Source organism: Balaenoptera borealis, assembly GCF_965194805.1.
Source record: "Balaenoptera borealis genome assembly, chromosome: 3".
NCBI lineage: Eukaryota > Metazoa > Chordata > Mammalia > Artiodactyla > Balaenopteridae > Balaenoptera > Balaenoptera borealis.
Genome location: NC_138866.1, coordinates 146484576 through 146508904, shown reverse-complemented (window position 1 = coordinate 146508904; position 24329 = coordinate 146484576). Strand labels below are relative to the sequence as shown.

The following is a 24329-nucleotide window of genomic DNA, read 5'->3' as shown; positions in this document are numbered from 1 at the left end:
AGACTCCATGTGATCTGACCTCCTCTTTCTCCCCTGAAGACCTGGGGCTCTCTGCTGTAATCAGACAGCTCTTGTCACACCAGATCATGGCATAGGGGGAAGCAGCTATGGCGACTAGGCCAGTGATGGGGCCAAAGCACACTAGCAAACAAAATCAAGGGCACAGTGAACAAAGGGCAGAGAGGGCGGCAGGTCCAGAGGCTATACAAAGAGCACCAAGGAGATGTTTGGGAATTGCAAGAGAGATGGTCAAAGTCCAGCCAAATGAAGATCCTGGAACTGGGGCGACAGGAGCAGAGCGGCTGTGGGGTCAGGGCACAGCAGTGACAATGAGGAGACATGCCAAGTTGGTGAGGACTCCATCATCTTGTTATGCAGGCCAGCTGGCTGGGAGGCTAGCAGGACCAGGGCAGAGATGTGGGTGGGTGAAGAGTGCTGGCCTGGAGAGCAAAGTCGGTTTTCTACCGGAAGCACTTGCTTAAAGGATGGATTTCACTGGCTCATGCTCACACCAACCTCTCTGTCTTCTCTTCTTCTTTCCAAACCAACTCATCTTTCAGGATCACACAAGACCTCAACATCCAAGCCACCATAGTACCATCTCCCTCTTTCCCTAAACTCCTTTACCACTTACCTGAATTACTCATTCTGACACTTAATCACCTGGGTTCCTACCAAAACTACCTAAAAACATTAGGGTGCACTGACTCTGTGCAAAGCAGCAGCCATAAAGAATAAAGGAAATTTTAAGATGGTGTCTGTCCTTAAGCCTCTCAGAATACAGAAGAGAGATACACACATGGAAAGATATCATTTACATCCCTGTTGTTAGGTAGGCGCCAAAGGGACAGAAGAAGAGTGAAAGTCAGAGAATGCTGGAAGAACTAGGATGTGGGGAGGCCTTGAGGGATGAAGAGGGCTTTGATGCGCAGAGGAGGTGGAAATACGAGAAAAAGGGTTCTGTGTGTATGGGAGGGGACGAGTGTGGTATACACACAGAGAACAGACTGGAAGAGCAGGTTACTAAATATTAACTAACTTTAAAAAATACATATTTATGTATTCACTGAGAAGAATCATCCTTTATTGAAATGCTAAGGAAGGAAAAGTCTGTACTCTTATGGCTTGGCAGATTTCAAGTTTAAAAAACATACATGGGGAATTCCCTGGTGGTCCAGTGGTTGAAACTCGGCTCTTTCACTGCCGTGGGCCCGGGTTCGATCCCTGCTCAGGGAACTAAGATCCCACAAGCCATGTAGCGTGGCCAAAAAAGAAAAAGAAAAAGAAAAAGAAATTAAAAAAAAAAAAAAAACATGGAGTTTCTCACTTCATATTAATAAGGAATTAATGTTCAAGCTTTTGTTATCTGGCTGAAAACACCAGTTCTGGAGAATTTGGTGCCACATGTCAACAGGAAAGTCAGGTTGGTTGGCAATGGCATTAGTACTCAGTGGAAACATGGAAAAACACACAACCTGCTGCTTCTTGTGGACCCCTCTGTTCCCACAAGGCCAGAGACGGTTTGGGATCAACCACTGACCTCCAGGCTAGGAGGTTTCCCAAATGCTCCGGATTATAGACTCTTAATGTCTACCTCAGAAATTAAGCCCTCCAACTTGACGCCAAGGCACCCTCGCTGACCGAGAGCCCTCACTCTATGATTAGAAACGACATGGGGTGGAGATTTAGGGTGGTTCACAGGCTGCCACAAGGGCTGACTCATTTCCAGGGCTTGTGGTGACACTGCACCGCAGGCAGCCGCCTTGGGCAGAGGAAGTGCTTGCTCTGAGGAGGACACAGCCCTTGAGAGAGGGCACTGCTCAGCCTGGCAGACAGTTACTTGGGGTGCTAACAGGGATGGCATCTCATCCAATCATGTGAAACATCAATTCGTTAAGGATTACAGCTTTCTGTACGAGTAAAAGCTTCGCTTCCTAGAATTTCACGGAGGGGTAGACTTCCTTAGAAATCCAGGAAGATGCTTTCCTTGAGTTAACCACCAAGCAGATTCTGATCCTAAAACCCAGTCCCCCCAACAGACTCCATTTGCACAGAAGGTATCCTCGAGGCTGCTGCAGAGAACTGGGGGCTTCCAAAATAGGTCGCTTTACACACCGCTGCTTCAGACAAAGATGAAGTAGAACTGCAGTCAGCTCTTAACCCTCTACACCGCTGGATGGCAACAGGGGCAGTTAGAGTTTAGAAATCATATTTATTAACCCTCTAGAACACACTTTCAAAGTCAGGTTGTTGTCTTAATTATACGTTACTAGTAAAGCATATACTGCTTTGTAGTATCGAGCGTACTGTCATAGTGAAGGGAGCTGTGCCGTGGAGCAGGCAGACAAAAGGATTAGTTTGACATCGAGCCTAGTCTGGGAAAGACTGAAAGAGAGGGTGACTTGGCAATGGGACCGGCCTTGCACGGAGCAGAGGCCCACTCGCCCATCCATATGTGCTGGGTTTGACACCGTTGTGATGGAATCAGCTGTAACACATGCTTCTTTTGCCTTTTTGAAGGCATGGTAGAGCCCTGAAGAATAAACTCAGGCATGATGAACAGGGGAATAGGTTGGTCATACGTTTCTGGAAACTGAAATTGACTGCTTTAAGGAGTGCACGGCACGTGGGAGATGTGCTGCCTTCCATCTGAACTAAATCAAAGAAGTCTTGAATATTCTGGATTTGGAAGCTTTTAGATCTTTCAGCAATTCCTGCATGAAGGCACAGAGTCTCTAACAAGAAGCTACAACCTGTACCAAGGTTAGATAAAGTGGATGAATTTCTCCACAGGCTCAGCTTGCTCATCTTAATTCAGTACAAGAGGCCTCAAAGATGGTAGCACTTTCCTCCTGGCCTCTTGGATAAGTGACCTACTAGGGCAGAGACAGTACAGGTGGGCAACAGCCAAGAGTTAAATTAAACCTGACCACTGGCGAACTGAACACCTACCCCTAATGCATACCTCCTTATAAAAACCTCACCATCTGATGGCAGAAGACAGTAACAGAGGGTGGCCAACGCATCCCCGTTTGTGTGGTACTTCCCTGGTTTTAGCATCGGAAGTTCCATATTCTGGGAAACCTATCAGTCCTGGGAAAACCGGGACGTTTGGTCAGCCTAGTAACAGAGGACAGTAGCCAAGGTTTAACAACTCAACTTTCTCACCTTGACCGCTTTGGTTTGGGCCATGTCATCAGAAACAAGCAATTTTAAGATGAAGTCACCTGAGAACGTGTCCTCACTGAAGCTAACCATCAATAATCAGTCTCAACAGAGATGATTTTGAGTCTTTCATCTTTCAAGAACTCTCTTGTAATGTAAGTTTCCCAAAAATGTGCTTGAAGGTCTGGTGCTTACATAATAAGCCCACCAGAGCACTACAGATCCACTTATCAATTGTTAATGGTTTACCACAAGCATCTAAGGAAATATTTACACAGTTCTTAAAATGGGTAAAATCAGGTCAAGAGAATTAAGACTCTTGGCAATTAGGAGATTATTCTATAAAAAGGACAAAGTTTTAGTGTTCAGCCAAGGAGGAAAGGATCTAAATCTGATTTGGAATGTCTCTGGGAACAAGAGGGAATTAAGAATTTAAGCCCAAGATAATCAAATTCTTTTCAACTTTAACTCACTATAAATAAGCAGTGCTGGCTCCAGAATATCTACCCAGGAGGGGCCTAGGGGTGACAATCTGACTGGAAGGGGACATGTGAAGCTGCTTTTGCATGGTGTTTTATTTAAGACTGAGAAAACACCAATTGTCTATATCCAAGACCCTTGCCCTAGCTTCCCCTGTGATGCTGCCACTGCAAATAGACAGTAAAATAAAAAGGAGGCAAGGAAGGAAATGGGAAGGGGAGTAGGAGTTTATATACGGAGTCCTTTGCCCTTTAGATTTGGAAAATAATTCCATATACCGCAGTATCAGAGAGATCTGAATTAGTGCTTTTCTGTTGAGTACTTCTAATTATTTAATATGTCCTTGGTACATGAGGACAAAAATAGTGTATCTTGCATATATATATATATATATATAGTATTTTTATATATAGAATCAGGCTTTTATTTGGGGTACATATAAGAAAAATGAATATTACTGTTAGGAGGGGAATGTGTACGACTGCAACAGAGAGGGAATTGGTATTGTTTGAGAGAAGAAATAATTAGGAAGCACAGTTGTGCAGAAACCAATAATATTTTTTGTTTTTGTTTTTGTTTTTTGGTTGTGCCGTGTGGCATGCAGGATCTTAGTTCCCCGACCAGGGGTTGAACCCACACTCCCTGCAGTGGAAGCTTGGAGTCTTAACCACTGGACTGCCAGGGAAAAATCCCTAAAAATTTTGTTCACAATGAAAAAGTTTTTAAAAATGACCTTTTAAAAATACCTCCCAACAATGGAGTCTCAGAGAAGTAGATCTTCAAATGTTCATTAACCAAGACTAACGGAGGACCACTGGCAGGAAACTAAAAATATGGACTAATTATGATGAGAACAACATTTCAATAGGATTCTTGTTTGGAGTGTGTACTCTTGGTGAGTGAGGAGAGAAACAGAAAAAAACCACAGAAGATGAACCCATTACGATCCATGGAAAGGTCATGGGGTTTCTGCCATTCTCTTATGAGTGTCTGAAGCAGCTTCAAAGAGGAAATGCTCAGAAAGGGCACCATGGCATAGGTGAGTCAACTACTATTTTTGACTTGGTGTTGGAATAGGTGTGACCCTCTTCTTCAAGTTTCAGGTATCTCTCAAACTCACAGAGAATAATAACATCCAGTTCTTATTAATACAGGTGGCAGCTGGTTGCAGAAGAAACCCATTACCTTTTTGTCTCTGGGGAAGAAAGGACCCACAAACATGTGGCTGAGGTTTTGATCACACTGCTTCCCTTCTCCAGACCCTGTAGGGACACACAGATGTCTCTTGCAGCCAATAAAAAACACCTCAGCTATCCGCTTTCAGGCTTGTCTATTAGCTAAGTGCTCCATCACATTCCTCCTAAATGCCTTCATCTTCAGCTATACCACGACCCATACTGACAGGCCTGCTAATGAATGAAAAAGCAGAAGCCTGGCTTCCCACAGGGAATATATACATTTTAATAGCAGGCTTCCAGAGATGGGGCACCTGCTTCCTGCCTTCGTTTTCTAACCAGGACCTGGTGATGGAAAATACAAGGGAAGGGCAGAGGCTGCAAACTGCCTTTCTGCATAGACCTGGGGTTGCCCTGACTTAATTTAAGACCAAACAACCAATCTATCTTCTTTCAGAGACAGCATGGTGACTTCCTAATAAACAAAACTTGATCAGAGCCGAAGGTACACCCGATTCCCTGGAGAGCCCCTGAGCAGCATTGATTGCATAAGCTGGAAACAGTGTGGTTTCTTTCGCCTGAGCACGTGGCAGTCACCAAAATGGGAACATCCCTCATCTACACCTGTCTATGGAAAACGAGAGACAGAACGGCATTATACTTAAAGATTTGGCATTGCTAGGAATCCTGTTCTGTCTGGTCAAGAGTATGGCTCTTGATTTGGGGGTACATATACTCCACTGATGAAGAAAAGAGACAGACGCAGATCCCTAAAGAACAAGATGAAATGTGCTAAACGGACACAGAAGCTACATGCTGGGGAAACACGGGTAGGAAGATGGAAGAGGGTCTCATTCTGGCTGAAGAGGAGTTGGAGGAGGTCAGGCAAAGTTTCTCAGAATTGAAGTTATTTAAAGTTTTTCTTACAGGGTAAGGAGGTATCTTGGTGGAGAGAGAAAGAAGGGATTTGGGGGAGCCAGGGATGAAAACCTAAGGGGCAGGCACTTAACGGGCAATGGGAGAACGCCATGAGTGGTAAGGCAGGCCAGGTAGGCTGGGGTCACACTGTAGCACCCTGGGTGCTGGCCTGCTTGAAGAACCCAATTCAAGTGGTATTGTGACAGAGTGGGGCAGAGGCAGGGAGGTGACTCGGGACACTCCTGTAAAGCACAAGGGAGTGGCAGTTACACAGGTGACTATATATGCAAAAGGCCCCGAGCTGTATACTTAAGGTTTGTGTATTTTAATATATGTAAATGATAGCTCAAAAAAGTCCTTAAAAAAAACAAAAGCCCATGGGATCCAGTGTCCCCTTGTCTTAGAGCAAGGGGAGTGGGAATAGTTAGGAGAGGGCAGACACACAAGAAAATCCTTCTCTTTGGGTTCTTGCCCTTACCTTGTAGCCAGGGCTCCCCAAACCCAGGGTCCTTCCCGCAGGAAACTCTTGCGGTGCTTGGTGATAATGCAGTGGTCCTAGACTCAGAGGATGTTAGTACTGAAAGGGTACTGCAGGAAAGCTACCTGTTTCATTTTATTATTTTATTATTTTAATTTTAATTTTTTTTCTGGCTTAAGTAGCAGAAATTATTTCTCACAGTTTTAGAGGCTGGAAGTCCAAGATCAAGGTGTAAGCCAATCTGATTCCTGGTGAGAGCTCTTTTCCTGGCTTGTAGAAGGCCACCTTCTTGCTGTGTCCTTATATGGTAGAGACAGAGCACTGGTATCTCTTCCTTTTCTTACAAGGGCACTAATCCTATCATGAAGGCCTCACCCATATGACCTCATTTAACCCATATTATCTCTTAGAGGTCCCATCTCCAAATATCATCACATCAGGAGTTAGGGCCTCAACATATGAATTTGGGGAGGGACACAATTCAGTCCATAGCACAACCCATTTCCCAAGCCACACTGGGATGGTTCAATGTGAGTTAGAATGGGAAAAGAGGTAGTATACACAGCCAGAATAATGGGGTCAATCAGCCCTGTTTTTTTCATGCATTACAGTTAAAGAATTACTATCAGAAACACTCAACCTTTTCTTCATGGCTTAAAACTAGAGATATGTGTAAAGCATAGCTCTAGAATGTTCCCCTCTTCATGGCTCTGTGACTTTTAGTCACTGAGTCATTCACCCCCAACAAAAAGCTGGGGTATTAGAAGTCTACGTGGTGTCTGCCGCATGCATAAATAAAAAGAATATTGATGCTGTCTTGGGTAGTACTTTCCTATCATAGCTTCATGATGAGAAGTAGCTTTGTAAGACTGTTTCATTTTATACACAAGGAAACCAAGGATCAGAGGGCCTGTCACTTGGTCCAGGGTTCTCCAGCTAGTTTAGAAGAAGACCTCAGTTTGTATCCTAATCTACATTTCAAATCAAGCCTTTTTCTCTACACCACTGCTGCCAACGGCCATTAGGAAATCTGAATGGTTGATAGAATTCTGAAGCTGTTAAAAATCAAATATTAGAAGATATGTAGGAGCATGGATAAATGTCCACGGTATACCAAGTGTTTTGTTTTGTTTTAATTTTTTGACTGCGCCACAAGGCATGTGGGATCTCAGTCAGTTCCCCCGCAGGGGATCGAACCTGCACCCCCTGCATTGGAAGTGCAGACTCTTAATCACTGGACCGCCAGAGAAGTTCCCAGGGAACACAAAGTGTTAAAGCAGGTTACCAAATGCTATACATGCCCCTGACTTTGTTGGGGGAAAGTATCTGCAGCAGAAAAAAACCCACAGGGGTGATGACCAAAGTAGTAATGATATGAATCTCTGAGGAGGAGACTTACAGATGATTTTTGTATGTTTCACTTTATTCTCCATTTAAAAAAATGAATATGCATTAAATTTTTTATTCGGGAAAAAAACGGAGATCTGTATCATCATCTACATTTTCTCATAATACTGATTTGAGCTTTTAGTTTGCTTGTTTCACTAAAAGCAAACACTTCTTGAGAACAAAAAACCGGAATTGCTAGGTAAATATTGATCTGTTGCTAAGTGAACAAGAGACATATCATCCCATCTTAGAAAAGTTTTCTTCCAGACATTAAAAGGTTCACTTCTAATGTATCTTTGGATAGGTGATCTCAAAACAGATTTAAAAACTGACTTCAGTGCTGAAAGGAGGGAAAAAAAAATCCCTATTCTCCTAACAGGTTTTCGATGTTCACCTTTCACCGACTTTTTTTTCTACACCAGAACAGCAAGAGACTATGTCCTGATTCCGGACATAAGTCATAATAACTGGCCACTTTCAGTCGGGGTTACTGAGTAACAACCATTAACTTGTTGTAAATCAATTAACTGACATTTCTAGCCTAGATGATTGTTTGTGAAGGCTGCAGACAGGCTTCCTCTGGGAAAAAAAATCTTCAAAGTCCCAGGAGAAGCACTTTTACCCATAACAGATATGTTTCCTGCCCTCAGCTTCAAATATATGGAAGGCTGTTACAAACACGCCACACAGAGAAAGAACATCAAGGCCACTGGCTTCCGACAGTAATTAAAATAGAAAGAGGGTCATGCAGGAATCGGAAGGCCACTCTGGGGCCAGTCCTGCTAGAGACTCTTGTCGTGGGCTGGCCCCTCACTGCTCTCGGCTTCCTCTCTCTCACCTGCACCCTGAGAAAGGTCTCTGTCCCCCTCCCTGTGGACAGGAAGGAAGCCAGCTCTGGGGTCACAGACTTGGGTCCAGTCTCCGCCTCTGCTACTCCTCATTTCCCCATCCTTAAAATGAGAGGAAAAATGAATCCAACCTCAAAGTTGTTAAGAGGATTAAATGGCATAATGCCTATGAGAGATACTCAAAATTTTAAATGCAGTAATGTGGATGAGAGAGTAACAGGAAAATATTTTGGTGATATGCTACGTGAACACAGGATATAGTTTTTCCCAAAATTAAGAGTATAAATAAAAAATAAGAACCTAGTTAAAAGATGGAGGGGAAAAGTAAATCCTTTTGCCCTTTAATAATCATTTGTCACGATCAAGTCAGAGAATGTGGGTGTTTGGCATTTAGCTGTTTTAAGTAATGTTCCAACGTGCTCTAGAGGGCTGGTCCTGTGCTCAACAGGACAGGTCTTGGAAGTACATAGTTTCTGGGGAATTGTCACAGCCACCTTCAAACCATAGCTGAGTCCTAAACATGCATCAGTTCTGCCTTTAACCTAGGCTGACCTCCACCCCTCCTTGATTTGTGTTCACCAGGAAGGAGCGTGGCAACTGGTTAATGAAGGGGGTGGTGGGAGAGGGTGGCCAAAGCCACGAGGTCCAAGGAGACTGTGACCAGGGATGCACTTCCATCGCAGGAGGGAGGGTGGGGGCAATCGCAATAGAGGTCACGTAGCACCAGGACAGTTCCATAGGCTCATTGAGAAAGAGTGCCAGGAAGGGGAAAAAGCAAAGAGAAACTATTGGACTTATGTCTCTGGGTATTTTTCAAAGAAAACAAGAAAAGAGGTTAAGAAAAACCCCTGCCAAAATCAGCTTTTTTTTTTTTTTTTAAACACTTTGAACAATTAGTGTGGAATCAAACCTTACGTGATGTTTATCCAGAGCCTGGACAGGAGCAACTTTCCCAGGGCTTCCTCTAATTACTTAGGAACCAATGCTGGGTGGAAATGTGTACTCATCTGCCTATAATCTTGTAGCTCTTTTAATATCTTGGTTTTCAAAAGCTCTCTACAAAGAGAAGACCTGGGAACTGGGTCTAACTGCGTCCCACTCAATCTGAAATCGGGTGCAAATGTTCCTTGCCAGATGAGTGAATTATCTAAATTAAGTATGGAAGAAAAATGCTGGACAATTTTGAAAACATACCGATTCTGTGTACGCTCCTCAGAGAGGAGCGTTTTCAATGCAAACACTGCTTGCTAAGAACACCACGTCCTTGATAATGGTTGTGGAGCCTACTGTAATATAAAGTCCCTTCAGCAGGGGCGGGTCCAAATTTACTATGATGACATTTATATGGTACATGGCAGTCCACAGGTGTTAGGCAATATGACGGAGTTATAAGTCTCTCTCGACTTGATAGCAACTTTTTGGAGTCATGGCATTATTGTTACAACTACGAGCAAACTGTACACAAACACCCAAAACACCTGCAGCCCACAGCTCTTCACCCGTGGGTAACAGCACATGAAAATGAACTAGACAACCAAAGAGGACAAAGCAAGAGCCCAAACTCTCAGGTGTCTCTGCTGCCCATCTGCTCTTAGAAGGGAATCATTCACCCAACAGAGGCGGTGAGAGGTTATACCGGGATAGAGGGAAGAGCTTCTGCTACTGTCCACTGAGTATTAGAAACTTTGTTAGGTGCTCCGGGGACACGGTTGGGATAAGACAGCTCTCCGAGCAGCGTCCATCTGAAAAGGCACACCTGGCAGAGTGGACTAAGCTTGAAGAGGCACAAACAAGGTGAAGCAGCAATGACGAGGAAGGAGGAAGGAACTAAGACCCCGGAGAGCGTGGACTGCTTCACGTGAGAGGCTTGTCCCAAGCGCTGCAGGAAGACGGAGTTATTCAGAAGACATCAACAGGGGAAGATGTCACGACGCATCTCCTGAAAACAGCACGTGTGATGTGGAATGCAGATACCCTTTGTTTTACAACTACGGTTTCCTCTATCAGAAGCAGTGCTCACCCCTGCCACCCCCAAAACACAGACCTGGGGCTTCTGCAGGGAAATCTGGTTCACTTGCAATGAAAACCCTCTCTTTAAGTGGATTCTCTTAGTTAATGCTCAGTATATTTTTCAATAAGGCAGAGGGACAGTACCCAATGAATGAGCCTGTGCTTTTTTTGCTCATTAATTATTTTGGGTCAGGATGATTTCTCTGTCTTAGAACTGGCAACAGAGCATTTGATAAAGGGCTAGAATATTGTCTAAGCTTTCTGTATCTACCTAAAAATGACAACTGTTTTCTGCAAAGTCCTTGTCGTGGATGATGACACCACACCGTGGAGGAAGGGATGTTTCCAGGCAACAAAGATCTGAGGCTGTCTCCTACCCGCCAGGATTCGAACGCCAGGCTCCTATTGAGACGTGGCTACTTTAACACCAATGACACTATTTTACATGGATGCCTTGAGGACACATTGTGAGAAAGTTCTTCTTTGAACACTGCAAAGACAGATGAGCAGGCGGGTGTACAGGTGGGTTTGAGGTCTACTCACTCTTTGGTCAGAAGAGGACAGGACTTGAGCAGGAAGCACGAGAGCCCCGAGTCCTGGAAGTAGAGTTCAGGCGGGGCCGTGGGGCTCTTCAGGTTCAAACACCGGACAATCACATACAGCACAGCAGCCACTGCGGCCAGCTTCACCCCGTCAAACACGGCCGGGAGCTCGGGGGTCTCCAGCATGGCATTCATCTTGATCTGGGGAGCAGGGGTACAGGCAGGTTTAGAAGCACGTGGGGAGGGGAGGAGCCCACCACACAGAGACAAAGCCAGCGATCACCTGTCACGATCCAGATGTGCCCGCAGAACCCACCCTGGCCGATTCCCATCGGTGCCTTACAAGTGCCAACAGACTGGCAACAACCCAGATCACGAACAGTCCTGAGCACTAATAAACTGGGCTGGGTGGTGTTTTTTTTTAATGTAATGAACGTTTATTTCTAAGATGAGAGAATTGGAAAATGCTGAGAATAGCGTCCTGTTGAGAGCAGGAGAAAGGAGTCCAGTCGGAGAGGTACAAGGGGGGCCAGGAGGAGAGCTTTGATTTCTGTTACCAGGCAACCTTGAATCTCTCTGCAGACTTAACCTGCACCTGGAGCACCAGCTGCACGTGAGGTGCTGTGTTTACAGCCTTGGACAGAGACGTGAGATGGGACTGCTGCTGCCACCAGGTGAGGCTGTACTGCCTGCTGGCCTCACCTCTGTTTTCAGAGCAGGAAGGGCCTGATTCAGCCACCTGCTCCTTTGGAGGCAGCCCTGGTGCTGGAGCCAAGTTCAGGCTCAGCCCAGGTTGCAGTGGTTCTTGCTCCTGGGAGTTGTAGGCAGTGTGAAATGGAACTTGGCCACATTTTTCCCCACCGAAGGCAACTGACTATGGCCGTTAGTCCAAAATTGGGCTAAAAGTGGACCAAATTCAACTGCTAGACCAAAATTAAAAACTGGAGTACGGAAAACGTACATGCATATCTGGCTTTTCATCTTCTCAGGTAGCTTTATTTTGTACACAGAACACACACACACACCCCACTCCAAACATAAAAAACCAAACATCAACAGCAACAAAACTTCATCCTCTTCCTTGCTGCAAGGCAGGAAAACAGAACATCAGCTGTTACCTTAAAAATCAGGGAAACCACAAGCTAACAAAAAGGAGAAAACGGTAACTCTGGCAGCCAAGGTAGCTATGGCAACAGCTTCCCCTGGAATGGTTTCAAGTAGCCTCTGCTAAAAACAGCATGAGAACTCTGGTGGCCAACGGTGCAGACAGAGGCAAGACAAAACAATCTCTCAAAAACATGTTTGGGGCATAACCGAATGAACTCATTTGAGACCTACAGCCAGGCCAGAGAGGTCTCAGAAGCCCTTTTCTAAAATCGAGGTGATTTTGGCAAATACAGGACCTAAACACACTGTAGACGATCTCTGGCAGGGGTTCCAACTCAGTGAGGAAAGGCAATCAAAGATCCCACAAGTGTCATATGATATCACTCATATGTGGAATCTAATTTAAAAAAAAGAAATAAATGAACTTGTTTACAAAACAGACACAGACTTACAGATATTGAGAACAAACGATGGTTACCAAAGGGGAAAAGTGCGGGGGTTGGGGGGGGAATAAATCAAAAGCTTGGGATGAACACACACACACCACTATATATAACACAGATAACCAGCAAGGACCTCCTGTACAGCACAGGGAGCTCTAGTCAGTATTCTGTGATAACCTATATGAGAAAAGAATCTAAAAAAGAATGAATATATGTATATGCATAACTGAATCACTTTGCTGTAAACCTGAAACTAACACAACATTGTAAATCAACTATACCCCAATTAAAAAACAAAAAAGATCCCAGCTCCTTAACTCACCATCAGGGCAAGAAAATAATTTTTTAAAATTTATCTGGCATGATTTAGAATCAAGGCTGGACCTCAGAATATACTTTTCAGCTGCATCAACCTTTGACCTTTTATGAGCTGACAGTTTCCTTAAAACTTAACTTCTGGGGACATGTCATCTCACTCCTAGGGCCATGTTCCCCAAAGGCTGTTCCCCAAACCCTTAAAACAAGGATTCTTTTAACTTGGGGTCTGTAGGTCCCCTATGGAATTCTAAGGTCCAGGAACTCCCTGAAATTATACATGAAAGTGTGTGTATCTGTAAGTTTTCTGGGAAGAGGGTCTGCAGATTTAATCAGATTCTTCAAGGGGCCTGTGACCTAAAAAGTACACAGCACCGCACTCAAAGATGCTCCAGGGGTTCCACCTGTGGCCCCTGTCCCTCATCTCTCCAAAGCCCTGCCACCTATGCCAGTCAAACCGACGATAAACAAACAACCAAGAAGACACAGCTTGTTAATAGGGATTTAAAAAAATATATATTTTATTGAAGTATAGTTGATTTACAATGTTGTGTTAATTTTAATAGGGATTTTTAAGTGTAGTTAGCGAAGGGCCAAAACCAAAACCTAGCAGGAATTCCAGTTTCTCTGACATGATGCTGGTGATATGGAACTGAAACAGACATCCTTCTTGTCCCCTTGGTTGCAAAGAGAGGAGAGGAATGCATTGGATGGCTTGACCAGTTTCCTGGCTGGTCTAGAGTAGACTTATTGAATTAAAAATGTACAAGAAGTCCCTCTGTCCCCACTTCCACTCACTACTTACTAATGTCAGGGAAGGTGGGGAGAAGAAGCAAAAATAAGAGTCTCGCCAATATGTACCTACGTCACCAGTTCCTCTCTACTGCGAATATGAACTGTTCTTGAAAAGCTGTACAGCTGGGCCGGTCAGGTCAGATCTCATTCGATTTAACCTAAAAGCTGAAAAGATCAGATGGTGATGTTTTAAAGGCTGAGAAAGAAGCAATTTAATTGAAATATAAGCATAGTCTAAGTTTTTCTGCATTTAAAGTCTTTAGGGAAAAAGACAATTTCTTTAATTAACACATGTGATGCACTCTTGGCTGTTTGGACAGACCTGCTGGTGAAGCCTCTGTGAATCCACAGACTGACGGGCTCTCTGTGGTTTCCAGGACAAGTTATCTGCTGTGTTCAAAACTCTGGCTAACGCAAACTCACACTGCTTTTGTCCTTTATCTTGTAACATAATCTTCAGAAACACCTGACAGGTACCATCTCTGTGTGACCAATGAAATAACTTAGTCAGGTTTAGGTCAAGACAGCAGGCAGTTGACTTGTTCCATCTCTCCCAAATATACAGCTACGACAGGAAAAAATAGGAGCTGAGAAAAGTAAAAGGGCACAGATGGGCTCAAAAACACAGTTCCAGAAACAGAACAGAACTGAAAGTAATGAGTGGGGAGCCGTAACACCTGCCAGATCTGGTCCATACTGGGGGCTGGAGGCTGGCTACTCAGGGCCATCCGGAGCTAAAAGTGCTCACCGTGAGATGGGGAACCAGAGTCAGGACCACTGGGCTAAAGATCTGTGGCTTCGAAAGCAGCAGAGGAAACACAAGAGAGAAAGGGGTGGGGGAGGGACAGCCAGTGTTTATATAGCACTATCTATGTGCCAAGCTCTGCTCTTCATACTTTACCCATCCTAACGCTATTAATTGTACCTCTGAGGTAGGTACTATTATTATCCCCATTTTACAGATGACGAAACTGAGGCATAGAAAACTTGAGTAACTTGCTCAAGGTCACACAGCTAGTAGGCAGAGAAACCAAGATTCATACCAGGCTCCAAAGAGCGTGCTTTTAACCACTACGTTGTGTGAAAGCAGGAAAAGTAAAGAAAGAGAGAAACAAGAAAGAAAGTGGATAGTACCTGAAAACACAAAATTTGAGACACCAAAAGCTTGCTCAAGTTCATGCAGCTATAAAATAGTAGAGCTGGTATTCAAGCCCAATTTCCTCTGATTCGATCACACCAAAATGATTTAAAAAGAAAATGAAAGCCAGTTGAAGGGGAGATTCAATTAACCTTCAGAGTAGCCTTGTTCAACTTCAACTTTTTATTATTTCTTCACATTCTGAGACAAATTAGCCACAGAGGACCAGGCTTTTTTGGGGAGGGGACTAAAGAGCAATGTCTCCAGCCACAACACAAGCTACATGACCTTTCCAGGGCTCGGCTGCCAACTAAAAAACAAGGGATGTGCCAGATCAGAGACCTTAAACTGGCAACCCATGGAATGGCAGTGCATTTGACTGGCATTTAACAAAACTGAATTTATTAGCTGCTAAGTTATAAACACCAGGAGATTTCAGATAAAAATTTGGATCTCTGGTTTCTCTTGAGAAAAAAATCCGAAGATTTGGCAACACGGATCCAGCGTTCTCACATGGCAGCAAGGAATGGAGCTGGGCGGGGCTGCCCCTCTAGACAGGCCACGCTCCCTCCTGGTTGCCACAGTTCCCACCACTCCCTATCATGGTCCTCAACAATGACCTCTGGCCTACTTAATCATTGCTGGTACCTGAATGGTCCCTGAAGGCATCTGAATGTGCAACCCTTGCAGAAATCTAAGGTCCTTACTAGCCCTGGATAAGTCTACATTGATTGAATATTCAAAACATACACTACCAGTATATGTATAAATGATAAATTAATAAAAAACAATTATGGGAAGGCAGAGTAGCAAATAACAAGAGGTAGTATGTTTTATTTATTGATATTTACACTGATGTTTATTTACACCTTCACTCTTTCCCACAAACTATTGGAGATAGCTTCAAGAGAACGCTGAATAGGGGACTTCCCTGGGGGTCCAGGGGTTAAGAGTCCCTGCTTCCACTGCACGGGGCACGGGTTCAATCCCTGGTTGGGGAACTAAGACCCCACATGCCCCACACACACAAAAAAGAATGCTGAATAGACTTACACAGAGAAAGATTCAGAAAAGTGGCTGACTGCTGATTGCTTCCCGGTAAGAAAGTCTCTCCTCCTTTCTTTGAACAGAAACCTGGAAAATGCGCCTAGCTAGAAAAAACTAACTACAGATCCCAGGCTCCGTGGCAGGTAGGCGAGTCCGCGTGACTAAGTGCTGGCCAGTTCTGGCGGGGCTGCTCTACTTTCTGGGGAGACTCCTTAAAAGGTAGGGAGTTAACTCTTCTTCTGCCTTTTCCCCTCCCTGCCTCCTTGGAATGCAGACGACAGGGCTGCAACTCCGACAGCTATCTTGGGCTGCGAAGTGACCTCGAGGTCACTCTAGGAGCCACATGGAGAGGACAGCAGAGGAGGAAGACAGAGACCTGGGGTCCCTGATGTTTCCGTGGAGCCACCAGGTCAGACCCAGACTGCCTACCTCAGGAGTTCTCTTATGTAAGAGAATAAACCCTTGCATGTTTAAACCACTGTTATTTCTAGACTCTTCTAGTCTGTAATTTCTAATGACACAGGAGGAAGTACTATCTCCCCAAATCTTTATGGATGCTACCCTGGTCGGGTTATTATTAGAGCACAGGCAATTTTTCTTTTTCTTTTCCAAAATTCATAATGACTACAAATTTTTTTTTATTACAAAAAAAAAGCTTTAAAATAGCAACTAACAAAATCTAAAAAGAAATTAAGAGACTCTGTGAACAAGGAAAATACCTAGGTCAAAATATACAACTAGGGACTTCCCTGGTGGTGCAATGGTTAAGAATCTGCCTGCCAATGCAGGGGACACGGGTTCGAGCCCTGGTCCGGGAAGACCCCACATGCCGTGGAGCAACTAAGCTCGTGCACCACAACTACTGAGCCTGCGCGCCTAGAGCCGCTGCTCCGCAACAAGAGAAGCCACCGCACCGCAAGGAAGAGTAGCCCCCGCTCGCCACAACTAGAGAGAGCCTGCGCAGCAATGAAGACCCAATGCAACCAAAAATAAATAAATTAATATATATAAAAGATATACAACTAAGCATACGACTAAGCCTAGAATGTGTCTGAGCTTTCTGACTGCGAGGGGGAAAAGGGAAACCTAGTCAGACCTATGGTTTCTCCAAAATGCAGAGCTAATCCGTAGTACACTCTTCTTACCTCCAGAGAGCACGACAGATACTCAAAGAAAACAGGGTTCTTCTGGCACAGATTTATAAAAAAGAATTCTGCGGGACTTTACATAAGGGGACCTTGAGTGATGTGATAGGCAATGTCCTCCTACAACTTTTTTTAATAGCAAATGCAGTAGAGAATTAATTTCCTCAACGCTTGAAAAATGCCAAGGGTTTAAAATTGAATTCGATTTGGTGAAGGCAATCCTATGAGAGGTTTCTAATTATTACGGTCCAGATACAGAACCTTGAGCTGAAGTCCTGAGGAGCAGGGCGGTTCTACCGCATGTTGCTAGGGCCACCTTCCTTGAACTTCAGTGGGCTTAAGGACCTGATGACCTACTGTGTGCCTGGCACTGTACTAAGCATTGTGTAGAACCACAGTTAAGTCGAATTCTCATTTTAACTGGGGAGAAAAGAAGTTTATGTTAGGGCTACATATACTTTAGAAACTTGGGGACAAGAATAAGTAGCCCAGGAAAAAAATAAGTGGGGAAAGGACTTATGGAGCAGTCTGTATGAGAGAGATTTTGTGGTGTGTGTGCGTGTGTGTGTGTGCGTGCGTGTGCACGATATACATTAAACAAGGAATTAACTGGCAATTGTAGAATAAAACTCTTGATATTCATTTTAACTTACCTTGCTGCATTTTATTTTAGGGTCTTCTTTCTTTCTAAGTTTGACCTGCCACTAAAAATTAATATTCTGCACTTGTTCCAGACATAACAAACTTAGCTTCTATTGCACTATTTTGTGTGCCCCTTCTCCCTCTCTGGGCAGGTGAAATCCAGTTAAAGTGCACTTCAGGCAGCTTAGGGCTGGGTATGCGGAAGATGGAAAGGAGACATCTCCCCACCCACACCTCACACGCACCTGATCAGCACTTCCTCCACCCTAAGCCCCACACTTCCCTGCTCCCACCGCAGTCTTCTTATGAGTGAGATTTAGGTGCTGTAAATGATAGTTAAAATTTCATTTGTCTTCTCGACATTAACGAAGAAATCCAAGGTGCTGTCAAAGGCCCAGCAGTAAAGGAACTTTCGGTATTGCCCTCAGTCTCTAAGACAGGCTCCACTGGCATCTCCGCCAGTGCGAGGGCCTGGGCTTCTCGCTGTTCCCCCATGACTAAGGGCGTTATTTTAAGATGGAGGCACAGATTCAGCAAGAGACGCCCAGTCTGGGGGTTCTGAGACCTGGGTCCTCGTGCCTGCTCTGCCCCTTCTCAGCTGGTGACCTTGAACAAGTCCCTTAACCTTTCTGGGCCCTAAAGAACTCATTTGTAAAATGAGAGGATTAGATTAGAAGTCGATGATGCCAAAGGTCTCTCTCAGCTCAAAATTTCTGAGATTCTAGGGATAGAATTGCAGTCCTTGGCTAAAGAGCACAGGAAACGCTCTCTGTGCTCTGTAACAGAAGATAGCCCTGTTTTCCAGCCTACTTCATGGACCATTAAACAGTAAAACTCATAAGAACTAACAACGCTCAGGGCCTTTGTTCTTCCTTCAAATAAGTTAAACAGTTCTATATTTTCAGCTGTGCCATTTATGCCAATAATTCCATCATATTCATTCCACCTCCATGGGTGAGTGATGATCTCAGCCTAGGAATATTAATGTTCACTGAAAATCTAAAACTTACAGTGAAGAAAAAAACAAGCAGAGGCCTCAAACACAGAAGACTCATTACCTGGTATAATGGGGTGAATATTGTTCCCCCAAAATCCACGTTCACCAGGGACCTGTGAATGTGACCTTGTTTGGATATAGGGTCTTTGCAGATATAATCAAGTTAAGATGGGGTCATACTGGTTAGAGTGGCCCTTAACCCCATGACTGGTGTCCTTGTAAGAAAAGAGAAATTTGGACACGGAACACAGAGGAGAGACCATATGAAGATGGCAGTAGAGACTGGGGTGATGCATCTCTGAACCAAGAACACCAAGGATTGCCAGCAACCACCAGAAGCTAGGAGAGAGGCAGGGAACAGATTTCCCTCAGAGCCCTCAAGAACCTGGCTGACACTCAGAACCTTGCCGACCCCTGATTTTAGACGTCTAGCCTCCAGAACTCTTACAGAATAAGCCCAAATGACCTCTCGTGACTCAGCTGTTCCATACCCCTGTTCTTCAGAGGATGAAGAGACCCTCTGCCACATTCTTTTGGAAGTTATCCAGACAAACTCCAACCAATACATACCAATAATCAGCTAACAACACGATACTCCCAGGCTACTTGTTAACACAAGGCAAATTGTATTCTGTGCACAAATGTTTACTAGCTTGGCCTCTTTGCCTCTGTGATTCAGCTGTCAGGACCATCCTTTCCTCTCCTGTTATAGGAAAGTGAGGGAGCCCAGAGACGGAGACATCACGGGCTGGGAGGGGAGGGCCCTCTTTCCCTTGCCACCCAAAGGACCTGACAAGTAAACTTCAATACATACATGGGTCCCATGGCAAATACTCCTCAAGGAAAACCAAACCAAACTCCTAAAGGATTCTCTTTAGCTCTCTTCCAATTCCAATCAGGTTGGAGAGGATTATGTTTAGGTTCAGGCCCTGGAGTGAGGTAACCCAGTGTCAAATCCTGGCCCCGCCAGTTCCGGTGTTTGTCTTTGGGCAAATTTCTTACCTCCTCTGGGCCTCCTTTGCAAACTGAAGGTATTAATACACAGAAAGTATTTTAAAACAATCCTTGACATACAATAAGTGTCCCCCAAATATTAGCCATCCCATCCCCACCATTAAACTCTCCTCCATTTTGCCTAAGTAAACGCTAATCTGACAGAAATTACCGCAAAAGACACTCTTTCCCAGCTGACACAGAGGCCTCATCAACAATGAAATAACTAGTGGATCCACTGCTTGGGCCTCCTCCAACAAGTTTAAAATTAATCCCAGGACACACTCTTGATTCTTCTAACGCGGAACCGTGTTAGACTTAATAAATTGTTGGATAGTGAGTGTTCATCACGAAGGTCCATTAACAGTTCCAAGGTGTGTTCTTGTTTCTGTGCTGAAAGGGGTCTGGAGGTGCACAGCCTGGACCCCCCCCCTTCCGATACACACACCCTCTCTCCCGCCAAGGGACCCCTCCTTTCCCGCAGAGACACCGTTCCTTCATCTGCACCTCCTTCCTGCAGGTAAAACCACTCGTGTCTGGCCCGGCTCTCCTAGCAAACCTCTTCAATGCCCTGAAATAAAACCCTACGCCAGCATAGTAAGCCTCAGGCAGGCTTCCTTCCTCAAGAAGGCCCTATGAGTAGTGTAGTAGACAAAAACCTCACGTCATCCCAACCTGTCAGCCTTTTTGGTGGCAACTTAGATAAAAGTAGTCAACCCGAAACGTAGGCAACATGACACCTTTGGGGAGAAAGCAGGGAGGAAAAGGGCCAGTTTCTCCCCCCTTTATCTGCCATTTAACTAAAGAAATCAGGGCTATTGCACACACAGAAAAAAGTCACTCCACAGAAGGGGAGAAGCAAGCCCAGAGCAGACTGCTAGGACAAAGCCCGGCCACCCGCTATGAGCTGTTTCTCTGCACTTGTTAAGTGCTCACTGCCACGGGGCTGGGACAGAGTCAGAGGCACGGTCAGAAGGTTCCGAGGTATGTCCTAGTCTACCCAGACCTGCGTACCCTTGATAACCTGGGCCGCTTTGGGCCCTACTCTGACCTCACAGTGAGATTTCGATTCCCTGAGTGAGCGCCTCCGCCAGCAGCTCACAGCACCGCCTCTCAGCACAGCCCGGCTGTACCAGTCCTGCGTGTCCTTCTCCCAGGGACGGTCCTGTTGGCTGAGTCTTCAGGGTAACTGGGTTTTGAAATTCCCCCTCTCACCACCGCCACTACCTCAAGCCCCAAATGATGGAGAGCCCTGGCAACGACAGGGCCAAAACCCTGTTTTCCAGAGATGCCAAGAGACACTGATTGATTGATTAATTAATTTTTGAACATTAAGCATCAAGTACCCAGACTCTTTCCTTCAGGAGATCAAACCAGGGAGCAGCCCTGGGGGCCTGGGATCAGGTTATGACACTGGGATGTGGGTGGTGGCAGGGAGACTGAAAGCAAGATCTAGTCCCACGTCCCTTACAAATCAGGTCCTATTAGGTGAAGGGAATGTCCTAAGTCACACACAATTTGGTAAAGAGAAGAGAATTTACAGATAATTAAATATATTTAGGTTAACCTCACTCTCAGTTGCATTCAAAATTAAGAGCTTGAAATTGCCTTTTTGTGCAAACTCATTCATGTGATAATAGTTTTATTTAACCATATTCTTCTACAAAGTCATAAGGCCACACATTCATCCTGCTGAAATTTCAGAATATGTCCTACAAGTTTCTAGTAAAAGGAAAGTTACCCTATGAGAGAAAATGTGAACCTCGTGTTAAATATCAGGAATGGCTACTAACCCACAACTTTCACAAAACAAAGTCACTAAACTAAAAATAGCTGGAGACTGAGTCACCAGTTAAGCATGCACATTTAATTGGGCACTTTTACATGCATTTACTAAATTACTGAAAGGGAGCTGGCCTCTCTCATTAGCAAATAGTCTTGCTCAAAGAGTAGTACTTTCAAGTGGAGGACAATGGGTAAAAGCACTTAGTAAAATCACAAGCAAAATTGCTTTCTCTACCATCAAGAAACCATTCAATGCACACCTGAGAACAAACCAAAAATCCTAAGCCAGGTGTTTCCTCTATGGAGATCAGAGAATTTTCTAATAGGACAGGCATTTTAATGGAGAGATTTGATAATTCTAACATTGTATTAAAAAACATATACTGCAATTAGGGCTTCCCTGGTGGCGCAGTGGTTAAGAATCCGCCTGCCAATGCAGGGGACACGGGTTCGAGCCCTGGTCCAGGAAGATCCCACATGCCGCGGAGCAACTAAGCCCGTGCGCCACAACTTCTGAGCCTGCGCTCCAGAGCCCGTGAGCCACAACTACTGAGCCTGCGAGCCAAAACTACTGAAGCCCATACGCCTAGAGGCCGTGCTCCGCAACAAGAGAAGCCACCGCAATGAGAAGCCTGCGCACCGAAGCAAAGAGTAGCCCCCGCTCACTGCAACTACAGAAAGCCCACGTGCAGCAACAAAGACCCAATGCAGCCAAAAATGAATAAATAAATTTTAAAAACCATATACTGCAATTAAAATCTGTAATATCAAAAGAAAATCTCAGTTTGCCCGAACTCAACAAACCCAAGTGCCCAGTTTACTGGAATTTTTAAGAGATAGATACAGCTGAAGAGAAGAGCATCTCCAGATTTATTCCACAGAAGAAACTTCTGGGGCATGTGCTGGAATCTCACCAGCAAACAAGCTTCCAGAATGAGGAAACTGAGGATGGGGTGGGAGGCACGGCCCTTGGCTAAAAATCATTGACCCCATGGAACTCACTAAACCAGAGAAGAAAGTTTCACCCAGAGCTGCAACACAAAGCACTTACAGCTACCTTCGGTTAATGAGAAAATAAAAATAATCAGGAGTCCCCATTCCTGAGCATTCTGGGGTGTCCCAAGGGCCCCAGAGCCAGAACGGCGCACAGTGCCGTTGGAAGCTGTAATGGGAGCACTACCAAGGGCAGCCCTTTATAATCCCGACACTTGCCTTTCACTGCACAGGCAGCAAGAAGTAGATCTGCGAGGAGACCCGACCCACAGGTCAAGCCCCTCGCCCCTCCCCTAGGGAGAGACGCTCCTGACCACTCGCAAGGCCAGGGGCAGGGCTGAGCTCCTCCACCCCCGGCCTCTCTCAGTTCTGGGCTCTCTGATGATGAATTTTGCCAGTAGTGAGAACAGTAGCTCCCCTCAGGGCTCGGTCTAGAAAGCAGGAAAGGTTCTGGGCTTCCGGTCCTTCCGAGACTGAGAGAAGGTTCTAGGGGCAAGGGTATGCAGCGCGCATGGCATTTTGAGGCATGCCTTATTTACTTCTGTTTTATATACCTCGGGCACTGTGACTAGAAACAGGATCTCCCGCTAGCTTGGAGCGGCAAGGTTAAAGGTCACATGGATTCCACCGTGACCAGTGCCCAAGTCCTAGAAGACGAACTCGACCAGCTAAATACAGATACATATGAAGGACTGATTCACACTCACGCCCTTAGGCTAAAAATGAAGGACAGGATATTAATGCGAGATAGTCACCCTTCTGGGGCCGAACAAGCCAGCCCCACTACTGGGCCTCCAGGGAGCCCCTATCCAGCCTCTGCCATCAGTCCTGCCGATTCTGAGAGCTAGACAGAGCCTCGTCCCCAACTTCTAGGTCACAACCCAAGTGGAAGGACCCAGACAGGCTGGATTCTGGATGTCAGAAGAGGGACGGAATCCCATTTGTGTTTCCATACAACTTGCTTCCAATGGTATCTGGAATTATTCTCCCCTCTGAGTATGCTGTGCTGTGTAGCTCTGGGCATATCACTTGCCCTCTCTGGGGATTTTGAAACTTACCCTAAGGGCCTGTGTGCTATAACCAAATGACAAAGATTATATTTTTTTCTTCCAGTTTTATTGAGATGTATTTGACATACAGCACTGTATAAGTTTAAGGTGTACAGCCTAATGATTTGATTTACATCATGAAATGATTATCACATAAGTTTAGTGAACATCCATCACCTCATATAGATACAAAATTAAAGAAATAGAAAAAAAAATCTTTTTCCTTGTGATGAGAACTCAGGATTTACTCTCTTAACAACTTTCATAAATAACAGACAGCAGTGTTCATTATATTTATCATGTTGTACATTACATCCCTAGTACTTTTTTATCCTATGACGAAGTTTGTACCTTTTGCCCACCTTCATCCAATTTCCCCTCCTCCCACCCCCTGCCTCTGGTAACTACAAATCTGATCTCTTTTTCTAAGTTTGTTTGTTCATTCGTTTTTGAAGTAAAATTGACCTACAACACTATGTTAGTTCCTGTTACACAACACAGTGATTCAATATTTCCATACTTTTCAAAATGATCACCATAAGTCTAGTTACACTATGTCACCATACAAGGATATTACATAGTTATTGACTATATTCCCCACGTTGTACATTTCATACTGGTGACTCATTTATTTTGCAACTGGAAGTCTGTACTCTTATTTAATCTCCCTCACCTATTTTTTTCCACCCTCTAGCAACCACATGTTTGTTCTCTGTATCTAACTCTGTTTCTGTTTTGTTATGTTTGTTCATTTTTGTTATGTTTTGTATTTTTAGATTCCACAAATAAGTGAAATCATACAGTATTTGTCTTTGTCTGACTTATTTCACTCAGCATAATACCCCCTGGGTCCATCCATGCTGTTGCAAATGGCA

The 24329-nt window shown here is 44.7% G+C and overlaps 1 protein-coding gene across 5 annotated transcripts in view; it reads right to left on the bottom strand.

Annotated features, from left to right (window-relative positions):
* ABHD2 (abhydrolase domain containing 2, acylglycerol lipase) overlaps window positions 1-24329 on the bottom strand; it is a 107329-nt gene that overhangs the window by 69073 nt on the left and 13927 nt on the right. For 2 of the 5 annotated variants that reach the window (XM_082385947.1, XM_082385949.1), the window contains 2 exons: window positions 13732-13830; window positions 11007-11206 (listed from right to left, as the gene is read on the bottom strand). In XM_082385947.1, the coding sequence (XP_082242073.1) occupies window positions 11007-11200 (194 nt within the window). In that variant the 5' untranslated portion in view covers window positions 11201-11206; window positions 13732-13830. Of the gene's footprint in view, window positions 1-11006; window positions 11207-13731; window positions 13831-13987; window positions 14148-15856; window positions 16004-24329 lie in introns of those variants that run through there. The other 3 variants (XM_082385948.1, XM_082385950.1, XM_082385951.1) reach the window with 3 other exon arrangements.